At 46.4% G+C, this 18,849-nt stretch overlaps 1 protein-coding gene across 4 annotated transcripts in view; it reads right to left on the bottom strand.

The window, feature by feature from the left end:
* The window catches only part of SMOC1 (SPARC related modular calcium binding 1), a 147,534-nt gene that overhangs the window by 74,368 nt on the left and 54,317 nt on the right, over window positions 1-18,849 (bottom strand). For all 4 annotated transcript variants that reach the window (XM_054530244.2, XM_054530245.2, XM_024232009.3 and 1 more), the window contains exons 2-3: window positions 1,259-1,424; window positions 29-141 (exon numbers count right to left, since the gene is read on the bottom strand). In XM_054530244.2, the coding sequence (XP_054386219.2) occupies window positions 29-141; window positions 1,259-1,424 (279 nt within the window). The remainder of the gene's footprint in view (window positions 1-28; window positions 142-1,258; window positions 1,425-18,849) is intronic.

Here is an 18,849-nt window from a genome sequence, read left to right as displayed (position 1 = left end):
AGCCCAAAAGGATTGTCCAAGGCCTCACCTGGGTAAAGGAGCCATCCTCGCCACACTCTGGGACAAACACAGCTTCCTGAGGCTTCTTGGCTTGCTCCAGGGCTTGAGCCCGCTCCAGGCGACACTTGCTCTGGCCAGCATCTGAAAGAGGAGAGGAGCAGATTTCATATTTCACTTGGATTCGACACTGGGGCCAAGGGACAAAATGGCTGAGAAAACCACTCCACCTGTGCGGGAGCCCACACACAACCAACTGGCTTGTCCAAGCCTAAAAGGGCCATGGCTAGTAACTGCTGCACAGCCCCCCTTCCCCGTATGTCATTCATAGAAAAGCAGAGGAGTCGTGTTTATCCCAAGTTCTGCCTGTCTTTTCTCCCAAGTACCTCTACCCTGGCCCCATAGAAAAAAAAAATGTTTTACTTCCATGATTTTTCACTGGGTTTATTCTAAAAGTAGTAAGCCTAACAGGGGCTCAACCATGTCTTATGGTTCAAGAATTGCAACCATTTTCTTTGGAAAATCAGAGGCTCTAGTGCAGCCCGCTTAGCCACCTACAACTCCTGTGATGACTCTAAGCAGTCTAGGGTCACAAATTCAAATATGTACAGGACTCAGGAAAAAGATATAAATCAGAGAAACCAGCTGGATATGAGAGGAATGACATTCAGTTCTGAGAGACTATAGGGAGTGCTGTAAGACTGTGGCAAACTGGACAACAGGCTCCCCTTTAAAGCAGTAGCTGTTATGCAGGTCTAGCCATGTGTTGCTTTGTAGGAACACAGACCTAATGTTACCAGACTTTCCAATTTTGGAATAGAAGGACACAAAGCCAGATTTTTTTTCACTGAATCTCCCAATTTTTAAATGTTATCCCAAATGTTTTTTGCTGTTTTTAAACAGGCAAACAGACCAAACAAAACACATCTGTTGGCCAACAATTTGGAATCACTATTCAGGAGCCAGCAATAATGTCTTGCCGTTTTAAGCATCTCCATAAAAAGAAAAAGGAAAGTGCTGGCCAGATAGCAGCACATCTCTTTAAGCCCTAGCCTGGGGGCAGTGTTTGAAAGACAGAAAAATGCTCATTCCTTCAGGTAGACCAGGCTTTCTTCCCTCAGCCCTGGTGGAAGGGGTGGAGAGATAGGAAAGCAAAGTGAGTGGACAGACTTACTCCAAGCTTCCCTGCTGCAAATGCACAGTGAGGGAGCTGGGGTGCCCAGGAACCTCTCCTTGGCTGGGCAGGGGTGCACACACTCACCTTTGCATCTACCTCGATGCACCACGCCCAGGGTCGGGTCTCGGCACTTGGCTCGCTGGTACTCACACATGGACTCGTAGGACCTGCCATCAGAGGCACAGATGGGTTTGGGTTGAGTCCTGGAGCAGTGGAGGTTGCACTGAGGGTCACGGTCACTTATTAGAAACTAGGTTGGAAAAAAGTGAAAGGGTACAGAGGTTACTTTTGCAAGAAAAGTAGGGGCGAGTCCATGACTTACAGTACTTGTTTGCCTTTAGAAAGTAAGTCCCTAATAAACCCAAATAAAACCCTAAAGGTGAAGGGAAGGGAGCAGTCACAAAGTCTAACCAAGGAAGGCATCCTCTATGCATCATAAGAACAATAATGTCTAACAATTACTGACCATTAACAGGCACTGTGCCAAGTAATTCACATCCAGGATCTCAGTCCTCACAACAACCCTGTGAAATAGGAACCCTATTCTGTAGACGAGGAAACCGAAGCCTAGAGACGTAACTTGCCCAGTGTCACATAGCTATAAGCAGTGGAGGCTGAATTAGAACCTAAATCTGTCAGAAGTAAAATCAAAGCTTTACCCTCTAGGATGTCCAGCCTCTCCATCCATGCAGATGGCCATGCAGCCTCTATTTGTGTTCCTCAAATCAGGAACACACCATAAATCTCCAAATTCCATCTCGGGAAAGTTTTATTTATTAGATCGTAGTGAGCTCCAAATCTATCATCCCTCCAATTTTTGCCCACCTCTCTCTGGCAGAATACAGAAGTTAAATAATTTTCTGTGAGAAACAGATTTGCTGATTTTTAAAATAACAACATTAATCGCTTGGAAAATGCTGAGTTAAGCAGATTTTCTTGGTGAAGGGCTTCTCAGATGACTCTGATACATTCTTATGCATTGTGAACCTCCAAGACGCATAGTAAATTAAAGACAGCTACAAATTATTTGCTACTCCTCCCATTGAGCTATGGAGTCTAATGTCCTCTCCCTTGAATCTGGACTGGCCTCAGAAACTTGCTTGACCAAGAAAATACTATGGGAGTGGTGTCTGGGGACTTCAAAGTTAGGTTACACGAAGCCTTGCAGCTCCTTCCTGGGCCTCTTGTAATAATCACTCTTGAGGAAATCAGCTGCAAGGAAATCAGCTGTAAGAAGCCTAACAAGCCTGAGACCACCATACTATGAGGAAGCCCAAGTTTACCCATGTCAAAACCATGCAGAGAGAGAAATGCCCAACCAACCCAGGCACAGAGACATGTTGAGTGAAGAAGCCTTCAGGTGAGTCTAGTCCCAGCTGTCATCTAATTGCAACTCAGAGAGATGAAAATAAATAATTGCATGAGAGACCCCAAAGTCAGAACCACCCAGCTGAGCCCAGTTAACCCACAGAATTGAGAGAGATTATAATCATAAATTGTTTTAAGCCGTTAAGTGTTGTGGTAGTTTGTTACACAACAATCAACCAGATCAAGGGGCATATACAATGAAGCATCTTCCAAAGTTACTTAACCATGAACCCCTATATCAGGGAACCCCCTGTTAACAACAACAGAATACAGTTGGAGAACAATAACTGAGCTATTACAATCCATGAGCTTCTGCTCCGTAACCCATGATTAGATTGTACGGGCCTTGAGACCTGGGTCCACTCTTACCTACTCCCATATAGCAGAGTCCTGAGCACACAGAATGAGGCTCCTCATCAGACTGGGTTGAGGGAATGAATGTCCCACAATAATGAATGGCAATGTCATGAGCACAAATCAGGCCATCAGTAATGGTAGAGTTGACTATGTAACCAAGCTCGTAGAGGTTTTGGGAAGGCGTGAATACAAGCTCTGTCTCTGATGTATTTGTGGGCCCTTTGTGTGAAGCAAATAGATGAGAACTTGCTGACCCTTTTCCAGAACAGCAGAGAAGTTTCAGAGGTAGCACCACACCCTTCAAGGCAGTACTGGAAACACACACCCCACACTGGCCAAACTCAAAGAGGGCCCGAACCTGTCCATAAATACACCGACCACATCCCAGCTATAAAACCAGTCCCTCCTTGGGACTGGACCTCATGCCTGGGTGCTGGCTGCCTAGCACAGGGACGGAGCAGCTGAGGGCTGAAACCACTGCACAGGCCTTGTCCAAATGGACAGTGAAATTGCGCTTTCTCTTCAGACACCTTGGGCTCCCACGCACTCACAGGTCACACCTGAATCTTGCCCAGGGCCCAAAGGGAAATATCCAGATAGTGTCTCATGCGCACAGCATTTGATACAGTCCAGTGCTCAGGGGTAAAAATAAATAACTCAGATCATCATCTCCAGAGGAAGCCCACTGCCTCCAGGGCTGCCCCACAGAAGAGGGGTGAGCTGATGGGGGGAAATGGGAGAGGACAGCATTGTTCAGTCAAGCCCTGCACACGATCCCCAGCCTCAACCCCCCTCAAGTTGCCCCTGCCTTAAACCCGTGAGCCATGTCCCACTGCTCGGGGACCCTTACATCATCTCCCAGGCCTGGTGAGAATCAGACCCGGGGGCCCCTCTCTGTCCCTCTGCTCTCTCTTCCCTGCTCCCCCTTGCTCCCTGCTGGTGGGGCACACGGGCCTGCTTCCTATTTATCAAATGAGCTACCTCTGCTCCTACCTCCAGGCCTTCAGGCACGCTGTTCCTTCTCCATTCCCTCCCACCCTGCTTCGGATTTTGGCTCAGGTGGTCTCTTCCAGAAGGCCCTCCCTGACTCTCCCAGGTGAGGACGATCTCCTGTAATACTCTCTCACACTTCATTTTTCCTTCGTGGCTCTTCACACAGTTTGTAATGAAGAATTCATTTGCATGATTTGGTTACCAATGGAATCCCCAACTCTTAGCTCCATGAAGATGAGAACGATGCCTGCTTTGCCTGTGAACACCTCCCCCGAGCATCTAACACAATCCTGGGGCCCTCCGTCATGTGTGGGAGGAGTGCAGCCCTGTAGCAGCATCTCCCGCCTGCCATTCCCTCAACACCTGCCAGTGGGATGTCACAGGCCTGGCTTTCCGGGCTCCTGCCACCCCCGGGGATCGCTGGGGCCACTCCTCATGCCCCTGTGCTTCCAGCCTTGCCGTCCTCAGCCATGTTCTCCCGTCCCACTTCTGCATTGCACGTGGGCAGAGGTGGCCCAGAGCCTGCCATCTTTACTCCACCTCAGAACAGGAACTCTCATCAGGAGTGTCTCGTGCTGGGCCTGACCCGCCTGGAGGGCAGGGCTGTCTCACCTGGATGTTCAGCATCTGGTGCCTGGCACACAGAGTAGGTGCTTGGTCAACAGTTTTTGACTTTGTGAAGTCCTTTTTGCAGGTGGGCCGGTGTTTCTGTTTGTTATAATGAAAGGCAGTGGGACCTAGTGATTAGAAGCTTGGCTCTGGAGCCCAGCCATGGGTGTCAGTACCAGCAACAGCACCCACATGCTGTTTAACCCTGGGAATGTTGCCTAGCTTCTCTGGGCTTTTAGTTTTCTCATCCGTAAAATGAGAGTAGTAACAAGCCTTGCCTCATAGGGTGATGTGAAGATTCAATTATTAACATATCCTAAGTCACGTATAAGTTCTTGTTCATCTTCTTTCTTTGGAATTTAATTGAAGAGGGGCATGGTTTAAGAGAACACACAGAAAAAAGAGGGAGAGGAAGGCAAAGTTTCTTTTCAAACCCACTGAGGTTGCCTAGTTGCCCATGCTGCAGCTCACGGGACAGGAGAGCTGCCAGTGTCCCCGTGAAGTTGAACTACAGGCCAAAAAATCGGTTTGAAAATGGATTGCTCCCAGACAGGGCGGCCGGGCAGAGGCGCTCCTCACCTCCCAGACGGGGCGGCCGGGTAGAGGCGCTCCTCACTTCCTAGACAGGGCAGCCGGGCAGAGGCGCTCGTGGAGGTGAGGAGCTCCTGCCCGGCCGCCACCCCGTCTGGGAGGAAGTGAGGAGCGCCTCTGCCCGGCCGCCCCGTCTGGGGGATGAGGAGTGCATGTGCCCCCCTCTGGGAAGTGAGGAGCGCCTCTGCCCGGCCGCCCTGTCTGGGAGGTGTACCCAACAGCTCCGAAGAGACAGCGACCATCGAGAACGGGCCATGATGACGATGGCGGTTTTGTTGAAAAGAAAAGGGGGAAATGTGGGGAAAAGAAAGAGAGATCAGATTGTTACTGTGTCTGTGTAGGAAGAAGTAGGCATAGGAGACTCCATTTTGTTATGTACTAGGAGAAATTCTTCTGCCTTGGGATGCTGTTGATCTATGGCCTTGCCCCCAGCCCCGTGCTCTCTGAAACATGTGCTGTGTCAACTCAGGGTTAAATGGATTAAGGGCGGTGCAAGACGTGCTTTGTTAAACAGATGTTTGAAGGCAGCATGCTCGTTAAGAGTCATCACCACTCCCTAATCTCAAGTACCCAGGGACACAAACACTGCGGAAGGCCGCAGGGACCTCTGCCTAGGAAAACCAGAGACCTTTGTTCATGTGTTTATCTCCTGACCTTCTCTCCACCATTATCCTATGACCCTCCCATATCCCCCTCTCCGAGAAACACCCAAGAATCATCAATAAATACTTAAAAAAAAAAGAAAAGAAAAGAAAATGGATTGCTCTACGCCGAGAGAGAGGCCACAGCAGCTGTGCCAGAGACCAGCTTCTTAACAAGGGGAACACTCTGTCTGCAAACAGACAGGTTAAAGAACTTCAGAGGCCCCACCCATCCCAACACACAGAGATCATTCTCAGCTTCAGAAGAGCACCCAAAATATTCCTGTCTAGAAATTACTGGTCCCTAAGGCCAAATAAAAAGTTCAGAGATAGCATGGGGGCATTGACAATCTTCAATCAACTATGGTGTCACATTTTCATCTGTTTTAGGAACTGTGTGTTATTTGTGATTGTTTTCACACACAAAAAAAATGAGCTCTATAAAATGGAGCTTTAACCAGATGGCTACGCCCTAATAAGATCACCCAAAGCTCCAGGGCCCCAAAGGGATTACTCTGTGTCCACAAACCCTCCAGTTCATTCCTTCATCTGTTCATCTGCTCTGTACTCAATAAGTGATCACCAACAGTGAGCCCAACACTGTACCAGCATAGGAAGCAACACGTAACCAACATGGTACCCACCCTCAGTAAGATTACCATTTAGGGTGGAGACAAGGAGCATGATAACAGGACACCATGGAGCTATTAAGATAGAGGCAATAAGAGAAGACTTAATCCTAGAGACTCTGGAACGCTCCAAAGCCACACGGTCCAAAAGAACTTCTCACCATGATGGACATGTTCTATATCTGTGCTGTCCAATACAGCAGCCACAAACCACATGTGGCTGTTAAGCACTGCAATGTAGCTAGTGCAACTGGGAAATCAAATATTTAGTTACGTTTAATTTTAGTTAATTTAAGTTTAAATGACCACATGTGGCTAGTGGCTACTGTATGCAACAGCCCAGTTATAAAGTAAAAAAAACAAGAGGAGAAGAGAGAGGAGGGAGTGTAGTCTTCAATCGAATTTTTCTCAGTTGAGCCAGGTGAACACTGATTGAGAGAAAAACAAAAAAGAGAAAAAAGAAAAAGAAAAAAGAAGCTGATCTGGAGAATAATTTCTGCATTTTGAAATTAGACAGTATGTTAGGCTATTCTTGCATTGCTATGAAGAAATACCTGAGGCCAGGCATGGTGGCTCACACCAGTAATCCCAGCACTTTGGGAGGTCAAGGAGAGGGGATTGCTTGAGCCCAGGAGTTCAAGACCAGCCTGGGCAACATAGAGAGACCCTGTCTCTACAGAAAATTTTAAAATTAGCCAGGCATAGTAATGCATGCCCATGGCCCTAGTTACTTGGGAGGCTGAGATGGGAGGATCACTTGAGCTGGGAGGTGAAGGCTGCAGTGAGCCATGATGGTACTACTGTACTCCAGCCTGGGTGACAGAATAAGAATGAAAGAAAAGAAAGGAGAAAAGAGAAGAAAAGAAAATAAACAGGGAGTGAAGGAAGAAGGAAGGGAGGGAGGGAAGGAAGGAAGGAAGGAAGGAAGGCTGGCCTGAGACTGGGTAATTTATAAAGAAAAGAGATTTAATTGCTCATGGTTCTGTAGGCTGTACAGGAAGCATAACACTGGCATTTGCTCTGCTTCTGGGGAGGCCTCAGGGAGCTTTTACTCAGGGCAGAAGGCGAAGCAGGAGCTTGCATGTCACATGGCAAAAGCAGAAGCAAGAGGGATAGGGGGGCAGATCACACACTTAACCAGATATCACAAGTACTCACTATTGCAAGGACAGCACCAAGCCATGAGGGATGCACGCCGAGGACCAAAGCACCTCCCACCAGGGCCCACCTCCAACATTGGGGATTACATTTCAACATGAGATTTGGGTGGGGACAAATTTCCAAACTATGTCAGATAGAAAATCAGTTCACTATTTATGGGTCAAAACCAGGATATTCCAGGAGTTTGGAGTTGCTCAGGAGCAATCATGGTTGGTGGAAATTTGGGAGGTTGGGCAGGAGCAAGCCATCTCTCCAACAAGCCAAACACTGAGCCATTTCCTTCTAGAGGGAAATAGCAGTTTTACAGAAATCTTCACTTATATTCCTTTCCTTCTTCCTAACCAAAAGACACTAAAAACAAAATAATAATGTTAAATATGATTGCATAATACAGAAACCAAACAAAAGGAGCTGGGATAATTGTATATCTGCAGTTGTCTCTCCCACCCGTTCTCCTTGCAGAGTGGATGACTCCAAACACTCTGTGTTTTGTTCACATTTGTAAAGTAGGACGGATACTTGATATACACATAAACAAGTCATTTTTCCTATTGGAAAAGTAAGCTACTGACTGGGGGCTGCCTTTGCCATGGAGGAGATCGGGTAGATGAAATCAATTTTGGACTAGTCATCCCCTCCATCTGAAATGCACACATGCTGATTCTTCCCCTTCAGTCTCCAGCATAGTAGAATGCAAGCCCTGCCACAGCTTTTGCTCAGGGAGACCACCCCAATACCACAAGCTGTGTTAGGTTTGACTGACTGCCAAGTTTCCATGACAATATAGGGAATAAAAGAGCCAGCCTAAGATTCCATCTGGGAGGAGATGTTTAATTCTTTATAATATAGAGCTGTGCTCACCCTCTTAACTTCCACCTGTTAGTATAATGCTGACTTAACCAATATCTAAAATCTAAACAGGTATTTTTCTGGTAATATGCATACTCATATATTTTTCCTGGGTGTAGAGAAGGAGACAATAGCCAGGCTAAACAACTAGGTCAGAGGTCTATCCACTGGATTTGGGAGACTGAAGTCCACAATTTGGAGCAGCAAGTGACATTTCTCTCTGTGATAACATACTCAAAAATCACAGGCCAAACTCAAATTAATTTTAGGTTTTTCTTTAATAAATTCGTATGTAACACAGCTTCAAGTACTCACTTTCAAACTTTTTGCTTCACTTATCTGTTGGAGCAAAACAAATCACCCCTAAACTTAGCAGCTTCAAACCACAATTTATCATTTCTCATACTTATGTGGATTGGCTGGGCTCAGCTAGGAGGTTCTTCTGCTCCACATGGTACCACCTGAGGTAACAGATTTGACTTCACTCAGTTGGGAGATTGGCTGGGGCTCTGTCTCCAACAGGCTTTCCTGTCTTATCCATGACGACTTCATTTAGTCCTTTATCTCTCGCCTGGGTGTTTGATTCTTTGGCACCAAACTTCCGCCCCCATCCCTACCCCTAACCCAAGTTCAAATTCCACATTGCCACTGAGGTTATCATCCTAAAAAGCAAATACTTTCATATTTTAAACACCACTATTAGCTTCCTTGGCACTCCTACTGCACTGTGTTTATACTTCTATCAAAACCCTCGATATACTGCATTATCATTTATCTATTTACACGTCTATAAAAGATTGTGTCTTATTCCTCTTTATATACATAGGGCATAACACAGCACCTTACCAAAAAAGTTTGTTCAGTACATGTTTGAGGAATGAATGAATGAATATCAAACCTTACCTAAAATATATCATGAAGAAGTAGCTCTTTTTTCTGTCACTTACTGTGAAAAGAAATATTCTTCGTCCAACTACCAACAACAGCTTAAAGCTCTCAAATGTATAGTGATTAAAGGTATTTGTTCCTTTCTTTTCTTTAAAGGAACATCTATCTCTTAAATAATAAAAGTCACATATTAAACATGGTATTTTTTCCTTGGATTAATGGAAACGAAAAAAAATCTCTAAGAGGATATACCAGTATGGCTGAGATAGTACCCATATATCACTAAATCATCATGGAATTCATTCCCAATGAACCTGGCCTTAGCCTCCAGGAAGCCTTTCCACCAGCCCAGAGATGTCATCTCACCCATAACTCGGGCAGTATCTGAGACTCTAGATTGATGAGACTGAAATTAATATATGTCAAGGTGGAAAACTCTGACAATTTAATGGCCAATGTGATTAGCACTCTAGTTTTTCGGGCAGCTACCATATGCATGCACTTGAGTAAGAACAATAGCCAGATGGAAAAAAAAAATCAGTTACAAGTCAATTTTTTGACACCCTAAATTCATTTTTCTATAGCCTCAACATTGTAAATAATGGTGAGTTTTCTCCACCTGCAAATGTCCAATCTGCAAATGCCTATTTGGAAGGAAAGGGGAGGAGAACAATCCATACATGTATGCCTGCTGGGTGGTAACAGGCAGGGCAGAAACCACAGCCCAGCTCTGCAGCTCCTTCCTGCCTCTGGACTGTGCACACGCCGGCCCCTTTCCCTGGAATGTGCTTCCACCTGATTAACTCCAATTCCGGAGTAAATGCTGCTGCCTTCCAAAACAGGTCGGGATCCCTGTAATGAGCCCCCAGAACACCCACTATGGTCCACTGTGGCCTGTGCCATAATTGTGATTAAAATGGCCCATCATTTAATTTTACATTGCTTATCCATGCCCCTCCACCGGGCTGTAAGCTCCCTGAGGGCAGAAACCAAGATCTGGGTGTGACACTGCTGCATCCCCAGTGCCCAAATGAGGCATTTAATAAATATGTATGGCTTGAATGAATGAGGAGAAAACCGAGGCTGAGCAAGGTTAAGTCAGTAAGTGGTAGAGCACTCCTGTAAGTCTGATCCTCACAGCCCAGATTCTTTCTCCCACACCACACTGCCTTCCTAAATGTAGGGATATCAGACACTATGCCCCAGATGCCACTGAGGGGCAGAAAGGGCTTTGCTGTCAGCTCTGGCAACAGTGGTTTGGGTCTATAGTAGTGGCCCCCAGGAGAACAGAAGAGGAGAAGGGCACCAGAAGCAAAAAGAGCTCTCCCAAGAGAGGGGATATTTTTCTGTCTTGTTTGTAAATCACGGTCCAGCTCAAGTTTTTAGAACTCAAGTACTAAAAAGCATTTCTGGGAGGTAAACCTGCTATTGAAAGGGGGGAAAAGCCACTCTTGGAGCCAATGCTTGGAACAAAAAGCGGAGAATCACATTCCAGACGTCTAGCTGCAGCTCAGCCGCTTGCTCTCCAACCTGGGACTGCTCGCCTCTCACCACATCCTTCACCATCTGCAAAACTGGACTTTGGCCTTCTTCTCTGGGGCCTGCATCTTTGGGAATAGAGAGTGGTTTCCCATTAAAACATCACTCACCCACCCACTATCAAATTGGTCATCTGCATTAAAAATCCACATCCCTATATCTGCCAGCTCGCTCTCACCCTTCCCTGACCCCATGACCACTGCATTTACACAGGTGCAAAGAAGGGCCTCGACCTGCTGGCTTCAGAGGGGGGCTCAGTGAAGATGGAAGAGGGAAGATAAGGGAGGTCAAAGGGAAAGAGAGGCCTGCCAGCAACAGCAGCATCTGCTCTTCCTCCGCACACCTCCGCGACAGAGCCTGACAGCAGCATGCCCGATTAAAGGGCTTTTCACGCTGCTGAGGGAAAGCAGACACCCCCTCCAGCTGTTGGGCAGCTGGAGCCACTTCTGTTGTTTTAGCCAGGAGAGGCCTGACCTTCATCACCCCACCACCACCCCCTCGCAAGGGAGGAATTTAGCGGTCACTTCACCCCACCCACCTGACTTCCCTCCTCCACTGTGCCCCTCACCACCAGCAGCCACAGGGATGATGGGCCAGGGCCCAGGGGAGAAGGCTGTCTTACACCAGGTGCCACTGTGTGGGAAGGCAGGAGACAGGAGGACCCATGAGTTTGACAAAGCAGCTGAGACCCTGGATCTACAGAGACCCTACCAAGAATGCAAAGGGGACCGAGTTAACTTACATGCTCCCAATCCACACACTCTGTCTGCAGCCCCAAACCCATGCTCCTTGTCAATCTTTTAGAAAAGCAGGTGCACATAAAGTGAGGGTTAGGGCCCAAGTCATCAAATTTCCAAAAAAGTAAAAATAAAGCCTTATTCTAAGTGAAAGAAGCCAGACTCGAAAAGTTATATACTATATAATTCCATTATGTGACATCCTGGAAAAGTCCAAACCAAAGTGACAGAAATTGGATTAATGATTACCAGGGACTGGAGATCAGGAGAGAAGCAGGAGAAAATGTTTGTGGGTGATGGAAATATTCTAGATCTTGATTATGGTAGTGGTTACACAACTATATAAATCTGTTAAAATTCATAAAAGTATACACCTAAAAGGGGTCAGTTGTACCCCATGTAAATTACAACTCAGCAAACAAACAAGATAAAAACAATAAACACAAAACTAAAGAAAAATTTCCAAAGAATGTTTGCTTTGAAGGGCACATCAGACCCCCCCATAGGCACTCAGAGAAGTTTCTGGCGATTTCTCCGCCCACCCCCTTTAATACAAGCCACCATGCTAGGTACATTGAGGATTATGAAAATAAACAAGAACACAGGCCCTGCCCCTACAAGCTGATCTAGTTGCAAAAACTGACATGTGGACATATCTCCACTGGGGCTGCATTTTTGAAACCAGGAAGCAAAGCCTAAGTCACAAACAAACAGATAAGATATGGGAAAATGGGGTGCCAGAAAATCCAAGATGTGAGATGGTCACAGCAAACTCGTAGAAAGGAAAAGAGAGGAGAGGAGAGGCAAGGAGGAAGGAAAAAGAACCATCCATTTGGCAAAGACTCACTGAGCACCTATTATGCTTCAGGGCTCTGCTGAGTGCTGGACAGAGCAGCTGACCCTGTGTTCTGCGGGGCTAGAAGGAGAGGTAAATTCAGACTGAAAAGACCCAGGAGAATTTCTCAGGGAAGGAGCCATAAACTGGATCTTAAAAGATTTTCACAAGTAGGAAGGGATGTCGAAAGGACACGCTAAGAGAATCACAGCAGGTAGACCTAAGTAGACAAGCAAAGTAATTTCAAGATAGAGTTTAGAAATGACCATTCATAGAAGAAATCAGCCCCTAGGGCCAGGTTGGGGAGAGATCGTAGAGGATCCTAAAAATTCCCAGCTGTCTTTGGTGTTTTGTTTTGTTTTGTTTTGTTTTGTTTTGTTTTGTTTTGTTTTGTTAAAAAACTGAAAGCCAATGAAGGAAGTAAAACACAAACTCAGACCCGAGCTTTGGAAATCTTTGGCAAGGGTATGAGAGACAAAAGAGAGGACACTTAGGAGGTTACTACACTTGAATAAGCCAGCAGTGGGGATGGAAAAGAAGGGGCACATTTGGGCCAATGAAGTGGCTGGGTGTCCTGGGTAATAAGTGTGGCCACACTGTAGATGATGAGCTTAGCAAACCCATCAGCAGCCCCCGAGAACTACAGCCTAGTCACAGGCAAATGTGAGTTTCTGAGTCCTACACTAGGCATCTACATGCACGCTGCCTCCTCCTGAGAGGTGGTTATCCCAGGCTGAAAAGCAAATGCACCTGGTGGAATCTGGACCAACTAGATGAAATAAGAGCACCAAGAACCAAATCCGATCACTGTCTTATGGAACAGGGTTGCTGCCCATGGAGAAGATCAATGGGCTTCGTCGCTGCCCTACAGGACTTCCACAAGTCTAGGTAGGGCAGGGCGGGATGCCAGAAGCATGCATCCTGGTGAGAAAGAAGGAGAAAGGAGGACAAGTGGAGATCAAAATACGTCTTTGCATGAGTGGAGTCCTACAACTTAAATGTCTTTTAGATTTTAGTCCTCCTTGATCACCAACAGGGCATCAAACCTTTTACTCAGAGGCGGAAGGCATTTATTTTTATTTTCTGCTTGTGCACACACACCCCTGCCCTGTCACTAAAGACTAGGGAAGCAGAGGCTGGAGAAAGTTGCATGCCATTCCCTCTCCTCATCCCTCAAAGTCTGCCACCAGCACAAATAAAAACTCCTCTCACTCCAAATCAAATAAACAGAGAGCTCTCCAGGACCCAGGATCCCGATTTTTTTAATCCTCTCAGCCCACTAGCATTGAGGGAAAAAAAATAGAGATTAAGCTGATGGTATTAACAAGGAGCCACAAAATGGTCTTATACTTGGGGTGCATCCAAGAGATCATGGATTATAAGAGAGGACTTAGACTTGTGGGGTGCAAAGGCAAAGAGGACAAAAAAGGAGTTTCTTCATGCCTGTTTGATTCTAAGCGTCCTGCCCTTCCTCCCAATGACACACACATCTGATAGGAAGGATTTGTTAAATTAGCACCATCTCTCCACCTGGCAGGAGCAATTTATTCAGCCAAGGGTAGTAACTCCTTACAAAGTTATCCTGAACACTCCTATGAGCTCTGACCAGCAATATGCTCTAAGTTTGCATTGAGCATTACTAAGAACACAAATATCTAGCATGTCACTGAGCCTGCTGGCTTGTGGCAGTGAGCCCCGGATACTCCTGTGCCACCTGACCCTGGGCCACCATCCTCGGCTAATGATCACTGGTAGCTCTTTGCACCCAGTGATATGTGAGATGTGTTTTACCACTGGGGGACTGAGGGAGAAGTTCGGTGGCGAGTGGGGAAGAGGGCTGGGGTTGATCTCAATACAAATGGGTGCTGGGCAGTGACTGAACCCCTCTGGTTGGAAAGACAAGATTCCAAAACAGACAGAATTGTTTTCGCAAGAGACTTGTGGAGATTCCGGACAAAGTGGGAGATGCAGAAGCTGAAAGTGGCATCCAAAAGATTCAAGTTCCCCTTAAGAGATTCTGGGCACTCACAGAGCTAGATGGCAAAGAGAAACAGAAATGAGGTGGGTCCTTCTTCCCACCTCTGCATGAAGCCCATCCCTGCTCTGGCACCTGAATCAACAGCTTTGGCAGCAGTGGGAGATAGTCCCACTCACCTGGACCTGGCTCTCACCATGGGCACAGCCAGCAATAAGCATCCTTTGGGCAAAGGGGAAATTATAACTTATTTGTGCAAGTATCCAAGGCACCCCAAAGTGGGGACTAAGGGGAGTTACTGTTTGAGCAGATGAGGGTCTTAGAGTCATTGTAATTTAGGAGTAAATGTGAATGTGGCACTATTGTGTAATCACAGACAGAAGAGACCTGGAAATACCAGTTATAAGAATAGAAGCTAAGGGGAGACTGGGTCCCTTTAGCAGACTGTGGGATTCCAACAGGCAGCCCCAAACTTAGGGAGAACTTGCAAAAGCCAGTAGGATCCAGAGATTGGTTTTCCATAAAGATGACACTGGAACTGGCTGTGAGACAAAATGCCTTAGTGACATGGTTTGGCTATTTCCCCACCCAAATCTCATCTTGACTTGTAGCTCCCATAATCACCACATGTGGTAGGACGGACCCGGTGGGAAGTAATTGAATCATGGGGGTGGGTTTTTCCCATGCTGTTCTCATGATAGTGAATAAATCTCACAAGATATGATGGTTTTATAAAGGGCAGTTCCCCTGCACACGCTCTCTTGCCTGCTGCCATGTAAGATATGCCTTTGTTCTTCCTTTGCCTTCCACCACGATTATGAGGCTTCCCCAGCCCTGCTGAACTGTGTGTCTATTAAACCTCTTTCCTTTATAAATGACCCATTCTTGGGTATGTCTTTATTAGCAGCGTGAGAACAGACTAATACACTCAGTAACTCACAATGTGGCTGAAATGAAGCTAACCTGGCCCAGAGTCCAGTGGAGAGTTTGAAAGGGGTGGGAGTTGGATAGTGCTTTAAATAAAAGGGCTGATCAGCTGAACCTGTTCATGAGCTGAGGCATGTGTGCTTCCGTCAGATGGACACAGGGACATGCGTGCACACACCCTCACACTCAGAAGAGCCCTTAGGAAGTCATCATTTGGAGGGCACAATCACTGGCTCTTGTTCAAGAGTCTAGGACCACGAATGTGGAAGAAGAAAGCTGCCAGCTAAGTTACTTGCAAAAACAATAGCACTGGTAGTCTTTGTTTTCCTCCCCTCTGGATCTGCTCTGCACCACCAGACATAAGCCCTCCGATATCACAGTATGTTCCCCAAAGGAGGTGAATGGAGACCTTATCAGTGTCCTATAAGAGACCCTCATGCCACTGACAGAAGCCATAGACACTCCTTGTCCCTCCTTCAATGGGCCAAATGGGCCAGGTGAACTCCACCCAGTGTGCTTCCTGCTCCATCCCCAATACAGCAACAGCCCAACAACATCTTAAGCGGTAAGAAGCCCAAAAGCCACTCTCCAGGCCTAAGCCACTGAACCTGCAAGACAGACTCTCCTCTTGTCTGGGTCTCCTTTCTCATCCTGCTGCAGAGCTGCCGTTAGCCCTCACGACGCCACTACATGGGATTCTTGGTGTTGCTGCTATTCATTTTCTAACCTTAGAAAATATTTATCCACTCGCATATTGTGCTTTTACCACCTACTGTTCCCCTTATCAATACAAAAAGGCCCAAAACAGCCTCACCATAGCCCACCCACGATAAAAGACTTCCACACAAATTCTAAACATAGCAGGAAGAAGAGGCAGAGTATTATACTCTCCCGGCCCCTGGGGAGTATGTCATGGCTCTGTAATAACTAAATGGAGAACTGGTATATTTCAGTGTCATAGGATTATCATGAAGGAAAATGTCATTAAAGTGCCTGTTTAATTTGGATGAAATCCTATGGCATACACACAGGCTCATCTTCATTTCCACTTACACAGTGGAGAGATTTACACTGACAAAGGAGATAACAGAGGAAGAAATGCTTTATCCACAGCACTTGAGGAAATCCACTCCCTTACAGCAGTAAGCTCTGGGAATGAAGCTGAGCAAGTGCAGACTAAAACAAACAGAAGAGGAAATCCCAGTCTTGCTATATCATCGAATTCTGTTGGGGCTGTGTGTGTTTAATTCGTGTGCTTCCTTTCATTGCTATTTCCACTGTCATTTGAGATCCTGCTGTACTGATTGATGCCTGGCTTCAGATCACCAAACACACAAGCACACACATGCACACATGTGAGCATGCATGTGTGCATACCCCCAAACACACACACAAAATGCTTTCAAAGTCACAGGCAAAAGAGGAGAAGAAATAGCTTGGCCCGTGTGGGACTGGCGGGGGCACTGGTACTGTCAGACCATCTCGAGCTGAAAATCCCCACTGCGTCGCTCAGACAAGGATTGATGACCACTGCCCAGGCCTCAGGCTCATGTCTGACTTCGCACAACTGTGAAGCTGTTCTGAGCAGGAGAGAAATCCTGTTGACCCAAACTGGGCCAAGGAAAAGTAAATAAAACCATGTCAAATTCTACAGGCAGGAACGGAAGATCAGTGGAAAACCAAAGCAAACCCATTCCTGAGGGAAAGAAAGAATGGTTCTTCCATGTACTAACCCTTTCAGTTCCAGGGCAGAGCAAAGATCTTTCTTTTAAGGATAAAAACCTGTATTTGACTATGAGGATCTTTTTCTATTAGTCCAGACATTTATAACCCTTAAGGTCAGATTTCCCTCAAGCATGGGATTAGGCAAACTGATTGAGAGGACCCTTGCCTTTGCACTTAGCAGATCCCATCTGTTAAGCAGTCCTGTAGAAACAAGATAGCAAGGGGTGGGTGGATCTACTCCCAGAGAGCACGCAGGGCACACCAAGCAAAGCCTGCACACTCTCAAAGAACGGGAACGCCACAGGCTTTTCTGATGCGAAGGATAGCACCCCAAAGACTCGGTACTAAAGACTTTTCACCCAGCCTTCAAAGCAGTTCTCAAGACTTTTTATTGACCGCGGAAATGCTCACAATATAAAATTAACTAAAACCAAAGCAGAATATCAAACATGTATATAAATATACATATATATAATACATACTTATGTGTGTATATATGTAAGTAATCTTCCTCCCACTCCAGACAGAAAAAGAGAAAGACAAAAGATAGGAAATACACCAAAATGTTAATAGTGGCTGTCTCTGAATGGTAGGAATACAGATGGGTTATAGATGGGTTTGGCTTTTTTCTTGGCACTTTTCTTTAGTTTCTAAGTTTCCTAAAAAACACCTGTTTTAAAGGGATGAGAGTGAGGCACACACAGAATCCAAACAGATTGACCCAGACCTGCCTTTAGCCAAGTTGCACCCAAAGTTCTACACCAAATTCTGCTGTCACCTCAAAAGCATCCAACACTGGCGGGCAATGGCCCACACAAGGCCGGGGACTGAGCAAAGCTTGCCCAGACTTGCAGTGGGAGGGGAAGGAGGAAGGATGCCTTCTCGGCTTCTTGATCTCTGGAAGTCGGATGGGGTTACTTGTTCCTCTGTGTTATACCTACGGTTCTCAGTTCAGCACAGAACAACTCAGTGTCCTTTCTCAACAGTGTCATTAGCATTACAGGCCCAGATGCCCTCTTGGGCAGCATCTACCCAGGCAACTGCATCCTCACCACATAGTCTCCCTCTTCAGCTCAGATAACATGGACAGGCAGTCTTCAGCCTTCCCTATGATGCAGCTCTGAATCTCACCAGATGGGATGAACTCTAATGTCCCAAGCCAAAGTGGTGCTGTGATAGGGGCTGCCAGAAGCACTCAGCAGCCTCTCTAGGGCACACATGTAACCTGTATGGGCCTTCAGACTAGAAGGTGACAAACGGTGGTAATCAACTGGGAGAATGGGGGAGAAATGAAAATCACAGGGCCAAAAATAAGACCTTGCAAGACATGCAGCTCTAGCTTCAGGTAGGGGAGGGATGTGGAGGGACATTGGCTCTCCCATCATTGCTGAAAGATGCCCTTAGAACAAAACTCCCCTGGCATTCATTTCCTTGCAAAACAATTCAAAACCTGAAGGTAGTTTCATACACTAGCTCCACAACTTGCCACATTCGTTCATTCCATAAATATTTACTAACCCCCCTCTAAGGTCAGCCACTGTGCTAGGCACAGGATCTGCAGGGAGGGGCACACTGCCATAGCTCCTGCCCCTCATGGTCTTGTGGATGTAATCCTCACTGTTCCTATTTCGCATCCTTCTAGGGCCTTAATACCCTTGAGCTACAGAGTCAGGTCCCAGGCACAGACTTCAGAGTGGGGATACACCAAAGCACAACCACCCCTGTGCTGCCACCCACATGTAGCAAGCTCCTTGGAGGAGGTTCTTCTTGGTCTGGGTCACAACACAGGTGTCTCTTTAAAAGGCAATTCCATCCCTGACCTGATCCAGAAAAACATATTAACTCTAAAGA

The sequence above is a fragment of the Pongo abelii genome, chromosome 15 (assembly GCF_028885655.2).
Source record: "Pongo abelii isolate AG06213 chromosome 15, NHGRI_mPonAbe1-v2.0_pri, whole genome shotgun sequence".
Lineage (NCBI taxonomy): Eukaryota > Metazoa > Chordata > Mammalia > Primates > Hominidae > Pongo > Pongo abelii.
The sequence above is the reverse complement of the archived record's forward strand: the minus strand, read 5'-3'. Positions and strand labels throughout refer to the sequence as shown.